Below are 23,844 nucleotides of genomic sequence, written 5' to 3'. Positions count from 1 at the left end.
CCAAGGACTACAATGGGTAGATAGGTGTGGCTTTCGATTCTAGATTCGTGAAGCGGAAAAACTTCCAAAACTCGATAGCTGGCGCAGTTTTCGATGATTATGCCGACGGGATTTAGGAGAATTATCGATGCCTTCGAACCACGGAAACCATCTCTCGTAGAATGATTGAATATCGCAGCCCCGTCGAGCAATCAGTGGGCTCTAACCAAGCTTTCATGAAAACTAACCCCAATTCCGTCAAACAGTGGGCCGATAGAGAGATAGGTCTATTTGCCATGATTTGACACCTCGGCAAGTCGACCGCTTGCCGGAAAAATCGTCATTAAACGTTTTCACGTGAATCTACGGTAATGTCATTGACATTACCTAGCTTCTTGCTTTTTTCATTCTCCTCTCGGAGAAGGGGAAATGCCTATGCGCGCACCTGCTCTCCCGCAGCTAGTGTGGGGCTTGCACCCACTGGAACCCCTCCTCTCCCCTCAATTGCCCGGAACTTGCTAGGGTAGTACTTCTGGCGGATTGCACCTGAGGTTCGTCAATCGGATTATTATCGGACAAGGTGCCGGGTCGTGAGTCGGAATCGACTCCTCCGATCGAAGACTCTAAGCTCAATGGAGGGAGGGGAGTAGCTCTCGGAGCGTAGCTCTTCCAATCACCCCGGACGATTCGCATAATAGATTTGATTTATGGCAGTGGAACAGATTGTGTTAGACTCCAAATGGGCAATTCGAGTTGGCCTAATGTGGCGATTCTTTTCCCTGTATGACCGACAAGATTTCTTCAGGAGTTACCCTCTGGAGTCGATGCGAAATTAGGGGAAAACCGGAGCGCTCAGCCTGTCGCCGTGATCGGAGCTCTCGATCCGTTCATGAGGAGTTTGTGTCCCTTGAGAAGATCAAAGACTTTTTCCAGCTTCCCTGTCTTCGACCCTGAGGCGGCCCAATTGGTCCGGTCGATCTCCTCTCCCTTGACACTTGTGGGTAGATCTTCAGCTGTGAGTGGCGGCGACGAGCCGCTCCGTACGTACCCCAATTCTAGCCGAGTCACTGCTTCCGAGGGACTTAGCATCGTTATCAGACCGTGTTGACTCGTGTAGGTTTGTTGCAGTCGTATTCTTAGGGAGTTCTGATGGACATCTAATCCATTCGGAGAATTAGTTTTTTCTGTCGTTCGTAGTATCGGGATAAGTTTTTCTTTATCCACTCGACGCCAATACGGAAATGCGAACCGCTGATGCAAAATGCAGAGAGTGTGAATGCAGAGTCCCGGGCTCCGTCCTATGGCGATCTGGCCGGCTCTTAACGCTAATTGAAAGAAAACACGGGGTGCCGTGTTCAAGCACTGGGCGCTAGAGCTCTAGATTATCGCCCCCCTCCTAGCTGGAAAGCTAGAAAGCAGCTTACGTTGTCTTGATCGATATCCGGAACAGCGCTGGTGACTCGCGGTGGTGCAGTCTGCAGAACTCCTCTTCACGGCTGCCGAAACCTTCAGTGTCGGCACGGGGTCTGTCTCAGAGCTGGAATCCTGAGCAAACGTGAAGCCACACTGACTAGACCTCAACCGGGCTAACAAATTCACAAACTCGTAATCGATTCGCTCAGCCGAACCCCGCGGGTAGCGATGGAACCGCGCTCCCCTGCGTTAGGATTCGAAGCCGGAACTCGTCGCGTGAAGGAAACCCATTTTTCATTCCTGTACCGCTCCCTACGACCAACGAATTATATCGCTTCAGACCGTGATGTCGGGGCCTCCCTATTTTCCTCACGACCGCCCTGCATCCGTGACCGCCCCCCGTGAGTCTCTGTGAAGAGCGTTCCATTGAATCCCCAGAGGACTGGAGTCTCTCCCTCCTGGGCTGCGTTCGGGAAGACTGGAGTAGTCTTGACCGCTTGAAACCTAAATAAAAAAACTCTTCGGGCTGAGCCGTACAGCCAAGTTTCAACGTCCCGGTTACTGTTATTCACCTTGCTTCCGCTTGAAACCTATCACCAAGGAAACTCCCAGAAGTCTTGGGCGGGCCGCGCCCCTGAAAGCGGTGGGTAGGGTGTGGAGATAGTGTCGCGCATTCGCGCTCGTGAACGCGACCCTCGATAGCCCCAATCAAACATACTAAGGAAGAAGTCGAGTCTGATCTTTGCTTTTTTTCCACGGGTCATATCATCAAATTGGATTCCGCAGGAGGATGTCCCAAAGGATTGAAAAAAGCATTCATTCACCGGAGGGTGGATACGCATCGCCCGCAGACTCCCTCGTTGAACAGACAGACGTCATCAGACTTGATGAGGGAATAAACGCGTTGAAGCGATAAACGATGACGGGAACTCTCGAATCGATTTATCGAGGCTTTTGTCCGGAAGAAACTCAGTATGGTACCGGCTCGCCCGGTCAGAAGAACATAACTCTGAGCGGGAATCAAAAAGGTCGACTCGTACAATGCCTCGCCGTCATAGCTTGTACCTTAATCCGACGCTGACCGCGATTTGATTTCCACCCTCTGGGCTGTGGGGCGTCTCCGGGAGACTCTACCGGGAACCATAGTGCTCTGCTGACGTTCACTCTCTCGGAATCGACAGTAAGGCATAGAGTCCAACTCGATGCGCTTATCTTCTTTCGGTTTGTTCCCCCTTACCTCCATTAGTAGTACCGCAAGAGGTCCATGGAACTTCTCCATGGTCCCAGGGATTTAGTCCGATATTCGTCTGCCGATCTGGGAAGCCACGAGGATCCCGAAGAGAACACCATTCTAGAATTCCGCAAGGATTCCCGCCTTGTTCTCGAAAGAGACAGGATTCCCCGATTGAAGTCCGCTGGAGTCGAAGCCGCAATCTCACGTAGAAACGGAAGCCACTGTGGTTTAAGCAAATCTGCCTGTTTTGTCAAGACCGCTGGGCTATCGCTTTTATTATGGCAGGAATTCTGCGAGCATCCTCAGCTAGAGCGCTATATCATTGTGCATCTGAACTCCGGTAAATGGGACCCCATCGCGTATAATCCTCGGAGCAACTTCGGATGCGAACATGTAGACATGCTCGGGCGCCGCAAAACTGCTCCCGAGAAGATGCTTCGTCACGGGGCTGGCCGTCCAGCGAGACGAGGATGATGAATTTTTCAGCAAACATCACGATTCTGAAATTCACAGCATCGATCCGGCGTTTCGTGGATTCTGACACCGTTAGTTCTCTAACTTTTCCGTCCCGCCCGAGAAGCAAGCATCTGAAGAATCCATCCCTTACTCTGCGAACCATGAGAGAATCGAAAGCCGACGGCACATCTGGGAAATAGAGTTCTCGGGAGCATATCGCTCACTGCCAACTCTCGCCTCAAAGCCGAGCTCATCGGTGTCGCGCAGAATCGCCAATTGCTGGATTAAGATGATATCTAACTTTCCTTTCCTTCGACCTCGATCTCCGGGTGCGGAGTAACTTCCGTTAAAATCCAAGGACGTCTATTATGGCGTAGCGTACTTAAGGGAGAACAAGCAAAGCTCTGTACGAGAACGGCAATGACCATGGACTCTGAGCCCCATAACAACACAGAGATGGATCCATCCACTGTCTCACTTCCAACCTACGTGTCAAATTACCCCCTTGTGAGCTATCGTTGAGCTAAGAATCTTCCAACGGCGACAAGCTTACCCAGATCCTGAGCGCGAGAAGGAAAAGTCAATGCGCTAGAGCGAACCTCTCACCCCCCGGATAATAGTTGTTCCTGCTCCTCCGCATCCCACCAAGAACGGTCATGTCTCTGAACTCGTTCGAGTTTTTCGCTGGATTGCGAAATGAGGATTTTTTAGACCAATCAGTCATCGGGATCAGCGGGGCGAACCTTCCGAGAAGCGTGGAAATCCGGCGCGTCGAGTCTGAGGAACATTCTGTCCCGCGGAGACCAGAAAATCGGTCTCTCAAGTGGTGCACCTCCTCCAACGACGCTGCTCTTACCAGAAACAACCCAGAGTGGGGAAACTCTGATGGGAACATTTTTGCATTTCTTTTGATTCACTAGCTGAATTCATCGGCTTAGTGTGAGATCCGCCATTCGCGACTCATGAGGTAGAAATCGCTCGGTATCGCGCACAGCGAGAAAATAGACTGCCGAGAAGGGCCTGGCGACAATCTGGCGAAAGACACAGCATCCGAGGTCTGCTCGAATCATGGGTAGTTTTTCCTGCATGAAAATATTCGGATGTACTCGCGAGGACTTGGAGAGCTCGTTCATGTGTTGACGCGAATGTAAGACGGCGACAGCTCGCTTCTGAGCGGGACCAATTGTGCTGCAGACACTCGAGTTGTCTCACCCAGATTATGCCTTCGCGAGAAGAGCCGTACGGCGAAGGATAAACAATGTTTGAGTGAATTCCCATCTCACGAATAGAAGCTCCTCTGGGGCAGAATCTCAATCAGAGCCAGGCCGTACTCCTGAGTGGAATGTGTGCGGTTTTAATTTCGGATGACGATTGCATTTGCTCGCGAGCGAGGGGGTCGGCCCACGCGCGGGTCCATCCGCCGCGTCGGCCCACCATCGACGGTATCTTCGATGGGCGATGGGAGGATTGAACGAACGAACTCGGAAACCGACTGCACGAGGATAGACCTTCGGAGTCGGGATGCGGAGATGCTTGTGCGAAGCGAAAACGGAGTGTCGACATAACCGTCACTGAGACGTTTAAACTCATGACGTGATCAGACTTGTACAACAGCAGCTCCGATTACAGTTTGTTCTCTTGACTCTGTCGTCTCTCTTGAGTTGCTTCCCTCCGAATCGTGAGCCATCTTTCGTGAGAATTCGTGACTATGGTCCTCTTCGTCGACCGCATGGTTCATATTCGAGAATTCGTGTCGCATTGAGAGGAAGATTCCAATCCGAGGAGCAAATTGAGGAGTCGTGGCCGCTTTGGATACTCCCAGCGGACGGCATCATATTTTCATGACGAGCTCCCATCAGAGTGAAATCCATCGGTCTCTGCTTGCCTCGTCCCGTGCCGCTCTCCTTTGATTTCGATTGCCCGTGCTGTTATCATCTGCTGGTACGTACGACCTTGGAAAACTTTCAGACATCTTCATTGTGGATGTTCTGTTTGCTTGCCGACAGAGTGTACCGATACTCGCGTGTAAAATACGAGACAAACCTCCAGGGATTCGGAACGCTTCTCCGAACAAAGGTTAATGGTTTCCGATGCCAGTGCCTCCGCTGACGAAGGAGGGAGTGGTGCAAAACAGAAAGTGAGCAGACTATTATACAATGGATGGATGACAGGCAAGCATTCAACAGTTTCCGAGCGAAATCAAAGTCAGTAGGCATATTATCATTTGAATTCTCTGCATCCACAATATTCCTCCAGATGACCGGGGGGGAGAGGAAAAATGCGATAGAACGGCGCATTCACGTGAGCCAAGTTCAAGGAGTCGTTTGGCAAGCGTGTGGTCCATCACCGGAAACTCTCGAATGGACGGTATTCAAGTGACGTTCATCTGGCGGACTCGCTGAGAGAAAGTGTCAATCGAAGTCGTGTAGAGAAATCCGTATCTCTTATGTTCCGCTTGTTTTCGGATCCAAGTAAGCCTCGCAGCTTTGGGTAGATATTGGGTGGTCCTATTGAAAGAAGTCTCCTTTCGCTGATCGGATCCCATCATCGAGGTAATCTTCGATTAGTCCGCTCCCCGATGGAGTCCCTTTACCTTTCCCCGCGGGGAGAATACCTTGAGACCGAGATGCGGCCCGATACGGCCGAAGTGTGTACTCGTGCCGAACGAGCATTTGACTTCGCGAATTTCTGTTCCGAATCCCATGCTCACCGAGTCTTCGCGGACGCTTTGAACCCACTCAGTCGAAAATTCAGCCCGTCTCGAGCAATATATCAGCTCAGTCTGAGAATACGGGCGGCCAGAATCGCCATAATGCAAAGTAAGCTTGAATGATGAGCTGCCGTGCGATAAAACATCATCCGCATTTCTAGACTGCAAGTCCTAGTGCGGAATCCTGTGGGAAAATATTAGCCGTCATGGGCGGACAAGAGACTCTAAACATTCCGATAAACGAGCAATTTATTCACTGCCGTTGTCCGCATTTCACGGGCTGGTAAAGGACACTGAACGGCTCAGGCAGTCATTGACATGGAAGATCAAGCACGAGACACCAAAACATATGGAGATACTTGGTAGCTCACCCGTTCCACAGCTTCGGTCGATTTCAGATCCATGTAATCCGAGTCGAAGCCATGCTTAATACACCACAAATTACGAGCTTCAGGTGATGAGCGACACGTCACGGAATGCGGTATTAGTTGATGCACCTCGAGCTTCGCCTAATCATTGAGCCATCCCGACAAATCGCCCACCGTATCTCATTAGGAATCCGAATGAAGCCTCCTGAGCAGGGTTTTCGCGCCATCTCGGGGCCCGGCATCGCTCAAGCTCCCGAAACCTTTCGGTGTCTTCGATCCTCCCTGGTTTCGTCCTAATTGGTGAGGGAATCGATTTCGATTGATCCATTGGACCTGTGAAGTAGAGGAACAATAAATCATAGACGCGGCTGATCTTGTATCGAATGCTCCCGAATGCTGCCTGGCTATTTGCCGCTCACGGGATAGTGCTTGTCGCTTTCGAGATATTCGATGTTCTATGATCTATTTTTTCATTCCGTCCGAATGAGTCGTTGTTTTCCTTTTGCTGCCGAGAGCATCTATGACTACTGCAGGTCACCGCCGAGCAAACTCCCAGGGGCAGGGCCCCTGAAGAACGAATACGACGCGGGACCCACCTTGACATGCGCCCTGAATCGCCAATAAAGAAAATCAGTCCCCCTATCAATATCGTGCTTCCGAAGCGATTTCTGTGAGCTTCCATCCAATGATAAACATTGCTCGCATAACAGGAGGATCGAACTGAGGAAAATGTTGGTTGATCCCATGTGAACTTGAGAAAGCACTCAGAAGCTCGGAACGAGCTCAGAAAACGGGCCCCGGACACGACCCTTGATCTAAACACGACCAAGGTCGCTTCGAAATCAAGGTCCCAGTATCCAGTCGCGTTGATTCTCCAACTCATTCGCGGATCACTCTCGATGGTCGGGGAACTATTCTATCTGAGCTGATGATTCCACGGAATGCTCACTTCGGCGATGGAGAAGATGGAATTGAGGGACATGAATGAGAGGAACCGAAGTCGGTGACGGGGCTGTATTTCGGACGAGAATCAACAATTTATCGCGGCCACTATGTGAAAGTCGGACTGTTTCTCCCGAATCGATCACGAGGAAAACATAAGTTGAGGGCGACATGGTTCTTCTATGATGACCTTTCGGCGGAATGCCTATGAATTCGAGCCGCGACGCCACTATCTAAGTGACAGTCTGGGGTATCGTCGTGTCGAATATCGAAGACGATAGTTCTGATGACACGCGAAGCTAGCCCCTGCGTATTCGAATCTGGCGTTGGCGATGCTACCGCCATATTCAGACGTGATGCCCTTGCCGTCACGTGGCGGCCAGAGCTTGCAATCGTCGTCAATCGCATCGCTCTCGCATAGCAACGCTTCTTCGCCTTTTTTGTTTTGTTTCATTTTATCCTTCCGCACCTCAGATTTCGCTCCCATCCCCGCGTCTCCCATAGCCGCTATCATTGTGCAGGCTGACAACGATGACCCGGAGCCGATCGGTCCATGAAACCAACAAAGGAATTTCCGAAATAGTTTAGCTTAACACGAGTCGCACCCCGCTTTGAACGAAAACACGTTCTTTGATGTCGGAAGCCGTCGATCGTCATAATTGAAACAAAGCCCAAACATCCAACGACCTATAAGCCAGGCCCAAGGCCACGAGCCAGGCCGCACAGGTCGCAGGCCGCTCCTGAATTTCTCGCGAAGTCGGAACTCTGGATTTCTTCCATCACTCTGCCTATATTCGGCCCCCAATGTTGCGAAAGTCCAGTATCGATCGGCATTCGATGATCGTGAAGTGCTAGATTTCTCGGGATATCAGAGAGCGGAGCTTGATCTAAGGCATTTTCACCATGGATGAGCGTTTCGGAGAAAAATGATCGGAGGAAGACGAATTCTTTGATCCTGATGTGAAGGCGGCTCGACTCCTGAAGGGAGGCACAAGCGAGTTTGTGATCCTTAGCGAAAAGGCGGATTGGCGTGAATTATTATTATTAATTATCCGTGAATATTCACGGCTGAATCATTGCCCAGACAGAAGCAGCCGTTCTACCTATTCTTTCCGCCGGCGTCACGACTCTACGAGTCCGAAGTGTGGGAGTCGCCGCTGGACGCTCGATATTCCTACTGTTCGTATTCCCGACGCCGGCTTCGAGCCCATCCGGATTTTCGCTATGTTGCAACAACTCAGTGAGATTCTCGAACCCGATTAGACTCAAGTGTGAGAGGCTTTGCAGTCAGCGCAATCATTCGACAATTTCGCGAATGAACTCTCATCCGCTAATCGTGGGAAAGCATACTCTTGCACCTGCATTCACGAATCGAGTTCCTAAGCTCTTCTGAATTCTTTCGACTGCCAGGCCGAGCGGAAAAGTGAATCCGATTGAGGGGATCCCTCCTTCGGCTGCTATCGAATGGTTTCGCGAAGTTGAAGACTGCGGCAAAGAGCACCCATCCATCATGAGCTACTTGTCGCTGCGCGATGTCACACGCGGGTATCCCCTGAAAGGTAAACCCACTTGATACTTGAGCGGACAGCAGAGAGATGTCGCGACTCATTGAGGGAATAAAGCCTTCCTATGAATCGTTTCTTTACGTAAGATGTATCCACCTTTTCTTCTGAAAAGCTCTTCTGCGCCGACATCAGCGGTTGAAGCGGCGGCGCGGCGGCCGCTCGAGTGACTGGTGGCACGAACCCTTGCTTTCTCTTTCCGTCCCGAGTCTTATAAAAATGTCCAAGAGAGATGACTGCGGGTTGGATTCTCTTCCATGCCGTGAAGTCATCATGCTGCGACCCTTACGGATTATCTCCGTCGGTATGTATCCTCTGGTGCTTCGTGATTCGTCATACGGTGCTGTGTTCTCCTTGCGCTCGGTTCCGAGGAGCGTTGTCGGAGCATCTAAGACATCAATCTGTCCTCCTCAAGGATTCTTCTGCCGATAACTCATCGACATTCGATTCTGAGTAAATGATGTCAGTTTTATCCCCAAACAGTTTTCGGTATATTCCATCTAAACTCCGCACAGACAGGCTACCAACTGCCGGATGGCGTTGAGCTCCTGATCGGAGGCATCAGGACAACTTTCCGATGTCCCGCAAAATACGGATACTATGCTGACGTCGACAACGATTGCAAGGTAGTGATCGACGTTTGAAACCCTCTTTCGAGAAGCCTATGAATTTCAAGATCTCCTCCTTCGATGCCTAGGGGCCCGCGACCCGAGTTCTCCTGAGGGGATCAGACCTGGAACGAGATCCACTCGCTCTGATCGTCTGGATGGCGGCAATCAGACATTCCTTAAACTTGTTCTCGTCGGAATTATTCGGCGGGATATATCTGGAAAAACGTTGTAGGCCATGTCCTAAGCGTCTCCGCATTCCTTTCAAGCTCTTCCATGTGTGCAACCCCATGCCGACAGTGGACAACAGACTTCAAGTGCAGCATTACAGCTTCCTATGTGGCAACCAGACAGTATTCAATCAACTCACATTGACCTGTGCGCATGAAGACGAATCGATACCATGTGAAAACGCTCCAGATTTTTTCTACGTGAACGACAATTTCGGTCGCGAAGACGAAGTGTTCTTGACAAACAATGATGTGGAGAGCGGATACAATCTGTACACGGGTTTCGGTCGCAGGAAGAGCTACGATCCTTGAGCGACATCGGGGAGGATCGACCGAAGATGGGGGGTGAATTTGTAAATAAGACAATAAAGACCTGTGTTCCCCATATGCTTATTTCGATAGATTCCCCGGGATACCTCTAGAGGTGATCTTTGTACCGTGGTACGGCATGTGGGAAGCATTGCTTGACGGCAAGGCCTTCGTTGGCCCTCACGGAGAACTCCAGAGGAATCTTCCCTGCTCAAGGGACGGCCACCAAGGGAAATGTCTCCTCACGGGATTAACTGATCGGACGAGCCGCATATTTCGTCTTAGGACTACTCGACGCGCTACTTTTTTCATTCGAATATCGCTTCACTCCTGGCCTCTCTGACATGCCCTATCATTGCGGGTCGCTGTTCATATTCGCACCAGAACTTCAACGCCAGAAGAAAAAATTTGTAGGGAGCATGTTTCCCTGCCTCCTGAATCGGGCCGCTCTTGTTCGACCGACGCGATTGATTCCAAGCTCAGGGTATGGAATTCGGAAGCGAATAGATTTTTTTCGAGTATCCGCGGTGAATTGTTCAGTTCCCGATAAGCATTTCTCCTGGAAGCATGTCTCATCCGAACAAATCGGTCGCACGCGTTCCACATCTCGGATCAAGATCAGTCGTCGAATTTATTCGGATGAGATCTCCGGGATCACGAGTTCTAGTTCTTCATACGCCTTGACTTTGAAATCCCCGAAGCGTTCCCTGTACTTGAAGATCCACTCGGTCGCGTACGCCATCTCCCTAAGCATGAGCTGCCTCAAAGTTCGACAATCCTGAACCTTCCGAGCACTGAATGTGATTCTCGAGGCTCTGCCCTGAGTCGTCTCGAGCAAGCTCCTCCTGACTTGCCACGAAACGCTTGAATGCTCCCACGAAATCTCGAAGCGATCCCTGCGTGGTGAACTGAAGACGAAACGAGAGTAAATCCGGAATAACTCTTCGACTAAGCTCTCTCTTATGATTCGGAAGGGCTGTTTCCTGTAGAAAGATGCAGTTGGATGGATATCTTCGATGATATGACGAGTCAAGCCTCTGAGGAAACATTTCACGTCCCCTCGATCATGATGATAAACGGGAAACGGCCAGTGACACGATTCCGCAGTATGCGAATCCTCGACTTCTATAACTTCGGGAACTACCGTGTCCGGATCCGTTGTGATTTTCTGATCCGTCAAGCTTGACGACATCTCGGGAGCTCCTTTATTCTTTTGAAAGATTTTGTTATTATTAGATATTTCGGGAAGATCGAAGGCAGACGTGGTTGAGTTCTGTGGATCCACATCCTCGATGGGTATTTCATAGTTTTGATTCAAGCTCCTGGCGTTTCTCTCGAGTGATTTGTGTACGTTGTACAGGTGCTTCCAATAACGAGTGGGCTCGTCTCTGGAGTTGTGTATTCTTCTGTCGCGAGATTCCATTCACCCACGACTCATGGATGCCGGAGTTCCGTAGGGAGAATTTTGAATGCATCAGCTGAGAGCGTCCATGGAAGGGGGATATTGATAGCTGAAGATGACGAATGACGACTTAAGCGGACTTCGTTTTTTTCGTACAATGAATCCGACATACAGAGTATATCTCGACGCCTCGCCACCAGCACGGACGGGGGCCATGATGAGGGGGATGAGCTCCACCTCATCCATGGAGAAAGTCGTGACGAGAGAACCCTGAACGATATGTTTGCGCCACGATTTCTACTATAACGCTTCATGCCAATTAGACGATTAGAGGCCTTGATTCCTTGGCGTTTACTCCCGGTACAAAAATCTCCGGCTAATCACTCGCGGATCCTGAACTTTATTCAATGGCATCCCAAATCCCAACCCAGGATCACCTTTCCCAGAGTAGGCATTAGACATGACGTCGACCGCGGTCGACTGAGAATATGAAGGGCTTTCTCTTCAGATCCAGAAGATTCTGTTCTGCCTTGACGATAGAAGAGCACGACTCAGAGCCAGCCTGCGGAACACAATCGAAGCTTGTTATGGTCGACCTCCAAGGGTCGCAAAAATGGTTTACAATGACCGAGTCCTGACAATCGGGCCTCGTTATGGTGCTTCCTTAGGGTCGGTAGTCATACACTGCGGCGAAGAGGCAATCGCCCAAGGTATTCTCCGGGGACTTGTTCTCCCGGAGGAACACTACGGGTTTGGCCTTCAATTTTCGGGAACCGTCCCGTTATGATTGAGTTTTGACCGCTGTGAAAATCAGCTCCGGCTGCGCATATAAACGAGAGGACGACTCCTGCGAGCGCAGCCACCTCGGAGAGCTCCGTTCTCGTCTGCAACTCTGTTCAGCGCGAAATCTATCGCATGCGAATGCTTCTCCCAAGCGTCAACGGATATCCAGATATACACTCGCGCGGGTGCTTGTTTTCCCTCCGTGTCTGATCGACGTGGCGCCGCCCAAAAGCATGAGTAGGATCTCCACCAGGAGACTGTCACGTCGGACCTCGCCAATAGATTATTATTTTCAGGTTCGGGCCTCATCTGAGTTCGGTGAGTGGAGGTCTACCGAAAGTTTGACGTCTCTTACTTGGAATCCCCCTCCGTATCCCATTGCTCACCAGAGTTGACTTCTGTCGACTTTGGCGCTGCGGAACGGACTTCGAAACTCCGACCCACGATCGCAATCGTTGAATAATTCCAGTTGTTTTTTGTCGAGAAATTCGGACCAATTCCTCTTTTTCAGATCCGTCTTACCTCATACTTTCGGTTGGCTGACAGGAGTCGAATATATTCCACGTCAACGGAGGGAAGGATTTTCAAAAGCTGCCCGGACTTTAGTGGAAGTTTCACGCGGAATCCCACGGTCTCCGGGATACGCCTCCCAACTTTTTGTACAGTATAACGGGTTCAGCCGTTCATGTTTGCATGGCAGAGCGTGACGGGGCGATGAAAGCCTCGCGAACGAGTAGGGAGTCGGGGTCAGGGGAGTGTCGTACGGGAATCTTTTCCCTAGCGCTTTCTCGGATGAACATAATCGTAAGAGCTTATGCTCCCAATTTTTTTCCCACCTGACCACGATTTATCTAGTTGATCGTAGGTGGGTTTGTCATGAGCTCGTCGACTGGTTAAGGATTCGATTTCCGGGAGCCTTGCGAAAATTCGAATCGTCTGCCGCGGTCTTCTGGCGAAACGCCGGAATTGTCTCTTAAGGACCGCGCACGAATAGCTGCCTTCGGAAAAACGTGGCCAAACAAGAAAAATTAGTTACTAATCCGAGCGGACGGATACTGAGTGTTTAGCTCCAGAACGGTTCTCGCACGACTTCCCCGGTAATTAATGACAGGATTCGCTTTCAGCTACAGTAGTAAGCTCCTAAGTGGTGCTTGTGCAAGTCATTGAGCCCGCGTCGTCTCGTGCACACGATGCGGCAGTTCCGGAGAATTCCTAAAACCTTTTCTGGCTCAAGGCAGAAAAGCGAAAAAAAAAAAGAGATCGCTCGGGAATCCTCTAAGAGCGCGTGATATCTCATTTCGCACTCCTGCTCGTGTACAGACCGCCTGTAATGAAAATTCTTGGCGAGCTCGATCCATCGAGATGTTCGGATGTCGTTTTGCTCAAAACATATGGATGTATGCAGACGCGAGAAATCTCAATAGGTCCCAACCTCTGAATCTGACGCCTCCTGGAGGACCTCCCCCCTCTTCTATTCCTGAACTCACACAAATTCTGTAGAACAAGGGCTCTCCCGGACAGCAGATTCGGGGAATGCTAACTTTAGTGCATCGGTCCTTCGATCGCGATCCCGCTATCGCTCGCCGGGGGTTGACCCGAGCAGCCTCTGCCGAGTTCATGAGAGGTTGCGGTTGAGACCACTTCTCCTGAGACCTCCGACAGAGATGAGGGCCGAGCTCTCTTGTTTGTGAGAATCTTCCTCACATCTGTCAGAGAAAGCCGGACTCATGTGGCAGACCTTCGTCCTACTTGTTCCCTCATCAGGTCCTTAATAAGCGAAAATCTTCCATCCGTCGAGAGCATCGTTAGCCATCGCCCAGGGGCTCTGGGGGACTCCACGTGCGGAATCTCAGCCTCCACAATTCCTAATTCGAAGAGCGAGCCCGATACCTGCTATGACGCGACGGTGGCGCTCGTGAAGATTGATACGCTCGGATACTCTCTCCGGGCTTCCTTCCGAGCAAAGATGTAACATTTCGCATTATCTTCCTCGCGAAAGATAATTAATTTCCCATGGCGCTGGCTCCTCTACATTCTCGTCTCGGGAGGTTCCGGTCGATGCGCTCGACTACAAGGTTTCAAAACGAGTCGGACAACCGAGAAGAGAAATGAAGGCATCCGATTCCAAGAGCTCCTGAGAGGTCCTAGCTAGTGATCTCTTAGTCATGGAACGTAGCCAGGTCAAACACCGTGGCCGGCGCCTCAGACTACGCCAGCGATAGCGACGAGTGAACACAACCGGAGACAGGAAAACTTGCCAGCCTCCTTCATTGTGTTAAAAGTTGTCGAGTTTTCCTCCTGTACCTCACCCCAGCACAGTGTACACAATCGCCGGCCCGGACATACTAACAAATACGCACACAAGACTTGAACCTTGCGAAACGGACTGGCTGGTCAGGCTAGCAAGCAGCCTCTTTCCGATAGTCCGGGTCTCCATTTCAAGCAGTCCCGAGCTTCAATTACCCCAGGATCGGTCTTGCTTGACGAATAAATTGCTCTGCAAACATTGCAGGGAGCCCACCGGGATTTTCGGGATCACACTGAATCTCAAGCATGAAGGTACCTAGACGGTCCGCGGAGAGGAGACCTCTCATTCCACGGCACTTCCCCAAAGTGACCGGGCCATTTTCCGGCTCACCCTGGTCATTGAATCGCCTCATGAGTCATGATACAGCCCGCGTGCGTGAAAGAGCCATTCGTATACGAAAGTCCTCGGGTAGGCAAACTGACCTCTGTTGAATCTTAGTCAGACGAATCCTACTACACGCCGGGGGCTCCTGTTACGGAGCGGGAGTACTCGGTGGTTCCTCTAAACACCTGCTCAACCTCTCTACCCCAGAGAGATCCGAAAACCCGGAGAAGGCAATGTCCACGGGATATTTGTGACTCTTTTTTTCCCTTCGCGAATAACGCGCAATTCATGCATATTCGCTCAGCTCATGTTGTACTTACTAAAGCATGACTCGAGTACGGCTGCAATCCTGACTGCAGTAATAACATGTACGCTCCTTATGCGGTTCGTCACGCTGTCTTTTTTCCTCCTGGGATCCGAGCGGCAATCTTCCAGCAGATGAGACTCATCGACTTCCGGATGGGTCTGCGATTGGTCTCGACATCCTCGTTCTCGCTCGACGCTACTCGGGAAAACCGGAATTCGGCTAGGCATCTCCGAGTAATCTGGGCTTGGAGATGCTAGAATACTTCCCGTACAGGCATCCCGGTACAGTTGACGACGGGAATTCGAGCAGGTCGTCTCCATTGAAAACTGACATCTTGCTGGACACCCCCAACGGAGTTTGCTCTCGCCTGGAGCGTTCGCGGCATCTGGATTTCGCTCTTATCTGCATCTCCCGGAGGCCTCCCGTCGTCGACATCTATTCTATGACTGGAAGGTTCCTCGTACCCTTAAGACCAACGACACGGGATTTGAATCTATGAAATGGTTTGGAAACTCTCGACGCGCGGAGCAGAAACGTGCGGAGTGGTTCCGAGAAGCGGGCTTCTGCGACGAAGTGTTTGCACGGCAATGCCATGCGATGAATACGGGATGCCGGCGAGTCAACGAGTGTTCATCGATCTCAGTTACATCAAACACCTGGGGACCATTACAGACGACAGAATACACGACGACGACGACACACGGAATGACGGAAGAGTCCATGCTCGCACCGAATCCTCACCATCGCTAAAAGCCCGACGGAGCTGACGGTACGCTGACCACGCTCGGCCAGATCAACTTAATATCACTTGTACCAGGTGTGCCCGCGGATCCGCGGATCCGACCACTATCCGTATATCGTTCTCCGAGCCATTGGCTCGGAGACTTGCTCGAGTGTCTGTCGCTGCCATCTGTTGATCTGCGGACTTCAAAACAAAGTTCCGATTCCTGGAAGTTCGCTCGACAGCTCCGACTGTCTTTTCGGCTCTCAGTCCCCTCCCGCGAGGATCGAGAGGCCTTCCCGGCGCAACTTCAGAAAAGGGTGACGCAGCACTTCCCGGAAGAAGTATTAGTTGAAACTCGATCATTTCTACGGTGCAACTTCTGTCGCCTGAAGCAACATACCGCAGACTACGGAACTTAATTCAGTGTCGACAAGCTCAGCAAGGATGATCGACGTCGTTTGGCAGAACTGAAATACCTACTCGACCACCACGAAATGGAAAATTCATTAAACGTGACCTTTAAAGCTGTCGACGCCGCGCCGTAGCGCGAAGCTTTCGGTCATTTAGGATGTAGGTGAATTTTTCCCTTCTCCCCATGAGGGTAAAAGATAAGGCCAATCTAAGAATTATCTCCCACCGGCAACGCCTGCCTCGGGGTCTATCCATCTTGCCGAGGGAAGTAGAATCCCCGATCCGGACCTCGGAGTGGCCCAGAGATTAAATGCTTTCTCTCACTCAGAGCTTATTATGGTTTTTCCGGCGTTGCGTAGGTCTAGGGAGGAAACGGTATTCTGAGCTATGCCGTGAGACAGGAAGCAGGAATCAAAGCCCTGACGAACGAGATCTAAGACGCAGATTCAGGCGTAGGGAATGTTCATTAATTTGTTTCCACGGGCCAGTTCATCTATGAGCAGGTTTTTCGATTCGATATGTATGTACATAGAAGCGGCCCTGGAATATTTCAATTACTTACCGTGCTCGGGAGTCTCCGTAGATATTTTCGGTACATGCGGCGGTGTATTCGCGCCCAAGAGGTCGGCTACCTCCACCGAGAGAGAACCTTCCCGTGGTGAATATGCCCGAGAAGAATCTTGTGAACCGAGATCGAGGGAGTCGAGATCACCTGCTATTGACGGCATGAATCATGGGTTCTCTCAGGTTGACTCTCGTGCGACTGTTGATCTGTAGAAAGCATATAAGGAACAATGCATCCACTCCGGAACCGCATACGTTCCCTCGACTCTCACTGGAGGGGTGAACTCCACCAAATGTGGATCTGCTCGCCGGGCACTCTGGTTAGAAGCGGTTGCTCCGGTTCCATTCATGGGCCTCGGAGCAGAAGCCCACCAACCCCACCTCAAATCTCCGATCTCTTGAAATCTGTGTCGGAGAGACACATTTGAATGTGAAACATTATCGTCCGGAAAATAATCATGACTCGAATATTTACGCGCTTCCGTCGGATCCCTGCTTCCGTCAAAGCTCATCTGCGGAGAAACGGCCCTCGATGCGAGGGCCGTCCTGAGTCGACCTCACTCAGTGAAAAGCCCTCAGAACACATTCCGTTCTCATTCCATGGAATAGTAAGGATGGAAATTCACGGGGGCGCACCGCGTACCGTGTCGACGTACCGATAGCTTCTTCGATTTTCAGCGCGGTGGAGGCGCCGGCATCGGGACTCAAGGACTCGACTCCGTGACGCTGACGCCATATCTTCGTAGATATTTCCATGCGCAGTTCATCGAAAAAGTAGTGAGTTATGCCTCGGAGGGCAAGCATGAGCTCGAGATGTCATCGAACATATTGAATCGAATAATCAATATGAAAGTATGACTGCCTTCGAAAACTCTGAGCAACTTTCGCAGCTCGAACGACTTCAAAATTTACGACCAGCCCTTAAGTTGACGACATGGCATAATATCCCGAGAAAATTTTAAACAGGATCCGCCAAAGCCTTCCGTGCTCTCCTCGACTGCTAAGGGGACTTTGTAGCCCGGTTTCCCTCGGTCAAGTCGCTGGAGGGTCGTATCGATGTGCGGAGCGAGAAATCAGTTGAAATGTCGATACCGATAGAGACGTAGCGCCCCGTTCAACTTTCTCTACGACTTCCGTGAGGCACGGCGTAGGAATACGTGGTGAGCAAGCTGTGGTCGGCTCGAATGTCTAGGGACTTCCTCAAGGTCCCCTTCGCAACTTGTTGGAGCGCTGGTCCCGTGTTTGCGGTGTATACGAATCCTGTTCTGTGAGGCTGCACTGCAAGAAGGAGGGTACGGAGGCGTGGCCTCGGGGACCCGCGTTCCCTTTCCGCCCGCGAACACAAAACGCCGTTCAGGGGGGCTTTGTGGCCATATTTGCACTCTGTCAGCTCGCCGAAGCTCTTGCGACCGAACAGAGATCAACTTCGTCGAAGCAACACCGGTCCCCCACACGTGAGTTCCGCTGACCTTCCTTCCAGCATCCGCTGATGCTCGCTTGACTCCCGAACCCCATGAAGACTCCCAACAGAAGAGCACCGAGACCTCGAGAAACACGACGACTACGATCTTTGGATTACCTGAAGTGCTGATTACCGAACCGCCAGTGAGGAGCGCGTCGACTTCGACTCTATTTCGACCTCATCCTCGGGTGGAGGAGTTTCAAAACTGGAGCGAAGTCTGAACCCTGTGGAAGTCTCGAACCCCGGTGACGCCGACGATACCGATCTCGCCGAAAGATCATCCCGCTAGCGCCGTTCCAGGAAACACCTTGACAGTTCGGTTCGCCTCGGCTCGCCTAGAAGTGAATGGTTCAAGGTCGATGACGCCGAATTCATCGCTTCTTACCCACCCGCGGGAGCTCGTCCGGGGACGAATGACTTTGAGAATGACGTGACGGTCTGATTTTCGATGGAGATTCGTGGCGCTGTGACATATGCCAATCAAGCGAGCCGATCGTCGACCCTCGGTGATCATATCCTCATCCGCGAAATCAGCAGTTGGAAATCGGCAGACTTCTCGCACCCGCGAGAGAAGTTGTCGACGTTACTTATTGACGGATCTCGAGTGTCCTCGAATGTGTGGCGGTACGAATCGCGGATAACTCGCTCATCGAGACCCATGGAGATCATGAGCAGACAATCAATTCTAGGTTCCGGGGAGCGTCGGGGGAAAAGTGTAGGAACAGCCCGACTCAAGGAGCTTCCCCAAGATCGGGGCCTCGACATTCGAGATTCTCGAATGTGAGAGACGGTCGAGCTCTCACCGAGAGTCAAATAGGGCCTGATCCTCGATGAGTGAATACCTTCCGCGGGGATTCGAGTTGAATCAAATGTACATCCTCGCGGCGCTCAACGAACGATCGGGCTCTCGGAGCGGATGACCGATGCGCTGTCAAATTGGGAACCTTGATCCCTCATTGTGAAATCTCGCGAGTTTTGCTCGAGCAGAACCATTCCCCCAAATGATGGTTCTTCTGGATCGAACCTACCGGCTTATCGAGTTGAGAGCAAGGGAATATCGAGGTCGGAGCTCGAGTCGGACAAGGCAAACATCCGATACGTCGACCACCCTTCTTGAAAGAGACGCTTGGAAAGTCGTGGGAGCTCGAGAAAACACGAAGATGCCCCCTGGGTTTGAACTTTCTTGAATGGGGAATTCCCGTTCACTCTAAGCCCTTCCGGTGATTGCTACCATCAGTACGTCCGAGCCGATCGAGGGACTGCGCTAACGAAGCTCCATTATTGTATAATTGAAAAGCTAACAATGGTCTCTGTGAATACGAACGGCTTCCCGCGACGTCCACTCGCTAACGATCGCCGTGGTGCGCTCCGCGAGCTGCGTATTCTTGATTTTCAAACTGCGAGCATCGCATAATTATCCGTGTTCGTAGGTCTTCGTAAAGTTACGCCAGCCGTGAGCTCAACTCAGCCCTCGCTAGAGTACACCCGTTCAGCAGAGCTTGACGACGTCAACGTAACGGCGCGGCGGCGCTCATTGAGATGCCGAAGTTTACCCGGACCTCCGCGCGGTCGGAGGACGCTACGAACTGGAGCCGGAGTCCGACCATAATATCCGTAAAGAACTCTTTGCACGAGGTGTTTGATGTTTCCATATCGTCCGCCTTGTCAAGCGGGTGTTTCCGTTACTAATTATTTCAAGACGAGCTCCCGCCTCGACAAACTCAATCACGAGCTTACTCGGATGCATATGCCTCGTTTGTTGCACCTTATCCGCGATAGAGAGACGCAGCAAGTCTAACGAGTCGGAGGAAAGTTCAGGGAGTCGTAGTCGACCTTCGTGTGCTTCCAGACCTCATGGGCGAAGGGATAGAGAAGTTCCTCGACCTTGGGTCGCATATTGTCGGAAGGAAACTCCACCGTGAAGGATACTCGATGCACAGAGCGAGGATTCGCCAAGCCACGCATGCTACGCGACAATAAGCTGTCGTGGGAGGACACTGTTCTATGCCGTAATCAAACGCTACAAGAAGGGACAACGTCGAGGACACACGTGTGCTCACGTGAGCGGGCACGAATACCCATCCGATAACAGTTTATGCTCCTCTGGGGAATTAAACCAGAAATCCCACGATAAGCCCACATGATTGTCCTATCATTTTCCGCTTGCCTCAGTCCTGTTCTCCCTATTGCCGCTATTGTCCGCGCAGGTTTTCTTCAAATTGCCTTCCGGCGAGCTTTCCGTAATGATCCTAGCTTCGCGCGCTGTTCTGCCACGATGACGTCTTGGAACGCCAGCGCGCTCACGACTTTCGCACGGTAGCCCCCGCCGAATCGCTCTCGAAATCCGGAGTGATAGGTAATTAGCGAGAAGAGATGCCGCTTACGCAGAGAACGATCCTGACGGGAAGCTTATGAGAGCACAGAGGACATTCGTTATGCGCGAGATTGTCCGCCGGAGTCAATTTTCCGGGTCGGCCAAGCGTTACTCCTTGAGGTCTCTTCCTAACCACTGGGCTGCTGGTCCTCCGAGGAAGCGCCGCAGATGATTCTGACATGCGGTGAGGCAGGTAAATCGAACACGTTGTCGGCACCTGTCCCTGAAGGAATCTTTTTTTCCAGAAGAAAATGAATTCGTCAAGCGCATTGCTACTGGGTCTTGTTGCTTTGGCGGCTTTGATGGTTCTCTCCGAAGGGGCGTCGGTACCCAATTACGCCCCACCAAATGCCTTCAAATACCACCGGCGGTAAGTAACTTCAAGGCGCGAATGATCTCGGTCGATTATTGCGAAACTTCTCGAATCCGAGGGCGAAGGAGGTGCTCTGCCGCATGGCGGACACTAGGGGAACTGCGAGGCGAGCGGGAAAAAAGCTTCGTTGGAATATTGATGCCCATTTTTGCCACATGGTAATAGGCAACACCCTCAGTTGGCGTTCTCGCCTCCGAAATTGTTTCGATCAAGTCCATGGCTCAAAGGGAGCTGACTGTGGTCTCTGAATATCAATCTTCGCTTTGGGAACGAGACTCTCTTGTACCCAGTCGGCGACGACGGATCGGGAGGAGAGAAATAACGAAAATTCCTTGCTGTAACGTCCGGTTAGGGTTTGCACACTTGAGGATGATCCTTCTGGAAGAGATCCCCGTCGACGAATCCGCAGTCTGTTGCCGTCATTCGATCAGGACCCCTGCTGTGAGCTCTGACTAAGTTCGGGTCGTCATCGATTCGGGAGGACGTCCAGAGACGAAAGCGTCAGCGTTCCCGGAGGGGAATCGAACCACCGGAAATCTGCGCCCTGCTCTTGCAAAATCCCGTTATTCCTTCTGGCATTGGAAAGCTGTTCCGACTTCAGGCCTCGCACCGAATACTGTCATCGACAGTAATTGCTGAGACTGGTAGATCAGTAGTCAAGTTCCGACCAGAGACATGACCTTTTCTGCTTGTTTCCAGAGCGAGCATGCCTTCCCTGTCGGTAGTATCGCCGCTCGATGTCTTGCGTGAGAGCCAGATGAGCCGAATCCTGGCAGATAAAATAAACGCAAATAACGCCCTCCTGTCGAGATATGGAAAGCGAGGCGAGCCAGTAAACCTACTTCAAGTAAGTCAGAGTCTCTCGAAATATGAATTATTCGTCAAGTGTCGGGGATCGAGTCCGAGGATACTCTCTCGGGCATCATATTTCCGCTAACAGAACGGCCTCGAGTCAGCGAGAGAAAAGTTCGGAGCTTTAAGTGAGGAAAAGAACTAGGAGACAGCCGCTCTCTGCATCTATACTTCCAATGACCTTTCTCGTGCCTCCATCTCGAGAGCATCCGGATTCGTATTGCAATGAGCGAAGAGATCGCGCCCGCTGAACAAGGTGGTTCGAGATGTGCGGCCCTCATGCACGTGTACATCGGAGCATAGGCGTCAGTGTCGTGTTGGAGCGGCTGTTCCCTGCGCGAAGACCGTCTGAATCCTCGGACTGGCGGAGCTGGCCCATTCTGACTCGCTCATGTCATACGCCTCAGCCATATAGACAGGGGAAGACGATGTCAGGCGGAGATGTTCTCAATTTCCTTGTTCTTTACATTCCGGGTCTAGACAAAGCCGAGAAAAGATGGGGAAATGCATATCTAGCCGTGGCTCAAGATGTTCCCGCGTCGAGGGGCTCGTCAGAGAGTCATCTCTGGGAAATTCCTCCCTCCACTTCACAACGCCCAGTGCTCGCGCGCTGAATACATAAGAGTTAACGCTAACAAGGAGCAGATTCCGAGTCTCTTTTCCGACATATTGAGCTGAAATCTGAGCGGAGCAGCAGAGCGTCGGTCGGGAACCTCAGAGACGCGCGGAAGCCGGCGGATCCGCATCCCATTCACTCAGGATCGGCCGTTGGAGCCTTGCGACGATTGAACGATCTACGCAATCGACGACAGATCGAACTCTTTCTCCTAATTGCTTCGCCAGCTGAGAAATGGAGGCATTCTTTGGTTGCAGGTGCTCGAGGAACTATCTCAAGCAGAGGAAGCATGAGGTCACACCAAGCGATGGCGGAAAGTGATCGGCGAGTGCGGGAGTCGTCGAAAAAACAAGAACGAGGTGGAATTGGAGTCGAAAGGAGGCGTCGAAGGATCTCTTCAAGGCAGGGCACACACGGTGGCAGGCCTTGGCCTGGGATTGGGATCCCTCCCACAATTCGTAGCTTAGACTGTTAGATCGTGCGACGGGACATGCAGACATTCTATCCTAGCCTCTATTCGAGTAGATCGTCTCAACAATTCTCTCTCTCATGTTGCTTGAGTCCAGCGGAGAGCCAGCTGTCATCGAAGATTCGAGATCTCCGGGACGCTGGGTAGGGCCGAAAACCCGACTCGTGTCTCAGCGTTGAAAGGGCCGACGTTAAATAAACGCAGCAGAGCATATTGTTATCTCTTGTTTTCGTCTGATCCACGCGTGTTTTGTTGTGTTAAGATCTCGCTACGAAGCGGCTCTCTACCGTCCTCGCCGTCACGAGGCCTGTCGATTTGCCCTTCGGTTACGTAGATAAGACTTCCAATTATACGTTTAGCTCTCTCTCTCCATCGATCAACATTCTCCTCGAAACGGTCACTCATACACATATCATGAATCGTATCGGGAAAGAGCGAAAACTCCTCATAGGAGTGAGCCATTTATCAATAAAAAATACCATAGATGAATGCATCGCGATGCATTGATTTTATGCAATTCAGCCCCTTTTTGGTGGAGTTTCTCCCCCGATGAGCTTTTCTCAGCGCGACTCCCAGTCGTTCAGGTTCTACCACGAGCCATTGGAAAAACTCGTCACCTGAATCACTGCGATGGTCGGAGGACTCTGCGACGCGAATCCCTCGGGGATGGTCCTAAGGTGACGTATTTCTTCTTAGAAACAAGCGGTACCCGTCCTAACATTGGCGAACGGGGTCCTCTCGAGCGATTGAGTCGACGCGAATCGAACTCATTCATTATTTCCGGGATCGGTTCTGGTCCGCTTTCAACGACGGCATCGCTGCGCCAGCGGCTATGCAATCACAAGGATACTTCCATGACCACCGCACGTATGATACGGCTTGACCGGTCTTGTTCGACATCATCGACGTTTCATGGGATACTTTTCCCTCTCCATGCCGTTCAGGGCTCCGGTGATTCCCTGAAATAGTCCGACCCATCAAGATCTAGGAATTCGAGAGCGTCGTCTGCTCGTGCCGACTCCTCGTGACCCTACACGATTCTCATGATCGGTTCGGCGACTTCG

The 23,844-nt window shown here is 51.5% G+C and overlaps 2 protein-coding genes across 2 annotated transcripts; both read left to right on the top strand.

Annotated features, from left to right (window-relative positions):
* The first annotated feature begins 8,896 nt into the window (after nucleotides 1–8,896).
* LOC100899779 (uncharacterized) lies at nucleotides 8,897–9,814 on the top strand. The gene is made up of 3 exons (XM_018638384.1): nucleotides 8,897–8,968; nucleotides 9,180–9,290; nucleotides 9,542–9,814. The coding sequence occupies exons 1-3, from the start codon at nucleotides 8,897–8,899 to the stop codon at nucleotides 9,812–9,814; spliced, it is 456 nt and encodes a 151-aa protein (XP_018493900.1).
* Nucleotides 9,815–18,012: 8,198 nt separating this feature from the next.
* On the top strand, nucleotides 18,013–22,989 carry LOC100906924 (uncharacterized). The gene is made up of 4 exons (XM_003740449.2): nucleotides 18,013–18,088; nucleotides 20,716–20,840; nucleotides 21,543–21,690; nucleotides 22,569–22,989. Exons 2-4 carry the CDS (start codon nucleotides 20,722–20,724, stop codon nucleotides 22,602–22,604), a joined length of 303 nt encoding a protein of 100 aa, XP_003740497.1. The 5' UTR covers nucleotides 18,013–18,088; nucleotides 20,716–20,721; the 3' UTR covers nucleotides 22,605–22,989.
* The last annotated feature ends 855 nt before the right edge of the window (nucleotides 22,990–23,844 follow it).

The sequence above is a fragment of the Galendromus occidentalis genome, unplaced genomic scaffold, assembly GCF_000255335.2.
Source record: "Galendromus occidentalis unplaced genomic scaffold, Mocc_1.1 scf7180000076951, whole genome shotgun sequence".
Taxonomy (NCBI): domain Eukaryota; kingdom Metazoa; phylum Arthropoda; class Arachnida; order Mesostigmata; family Phytoseiidae; genus Galendromus; species Galendromus occidentalis.
Note: the sequence above shows the minus strand (reverse complement) of the source record. Positions and strands in the feature narration are given on the sequence as shown.

What these genes read in the sequence shown, in the direction of transcription:
- LOC100899779 (XM_018638384.1), top strand. Translation starts at nt 8,897, where the DNA reads ATGACTGCGGGTTGGATTCTCTTCCATGCCGTGAAGTCATCATGCTGC. An exon ending in CTTACGGATTATCTCCGTCG is followed by an intron (nt 8,969 to 9,179) that starts GTATGTATCCTC and finishes AACTCCGCACAG; the next exon opens with ACAGGCTACCAACTGCCGGA. An exon ending in ACGTCGACAACGATTGCAAG is followed by an intron (nt 9,291 to 9,541) that starts GTAGTGATCGAC and finishes ATTCCTTTCAAG; the next exon opens with CTCTTCCATGTGTGCAACCC.
- LOC100906924 (XM_003740449.2), top strand. Translation starts at nt 20,722, where the DNA reads ATGAATTCGTCAAGCGCATTGCTACTGGGTCTTGTTGCTTTGGCGGCT. An exon ending in GCCTTCAAATACCACCGGCG is followed by an intron (nt 20,841 to 21,542) that starts GTAAGTAACTTC and finishes GCTTGTTTCCAG; the next exon opens with AGCGAGCATGCCTTCCCTGT. An exon ending in AGCCAGTAAACCTACTTCAA is followed by an intron (nt 21,691 to 22,568) that starts GTAAGTCAGAGT and finishes CTTTGGTTGCAG; the next exon opens with GTGCTCGAGGAACTATCTCA.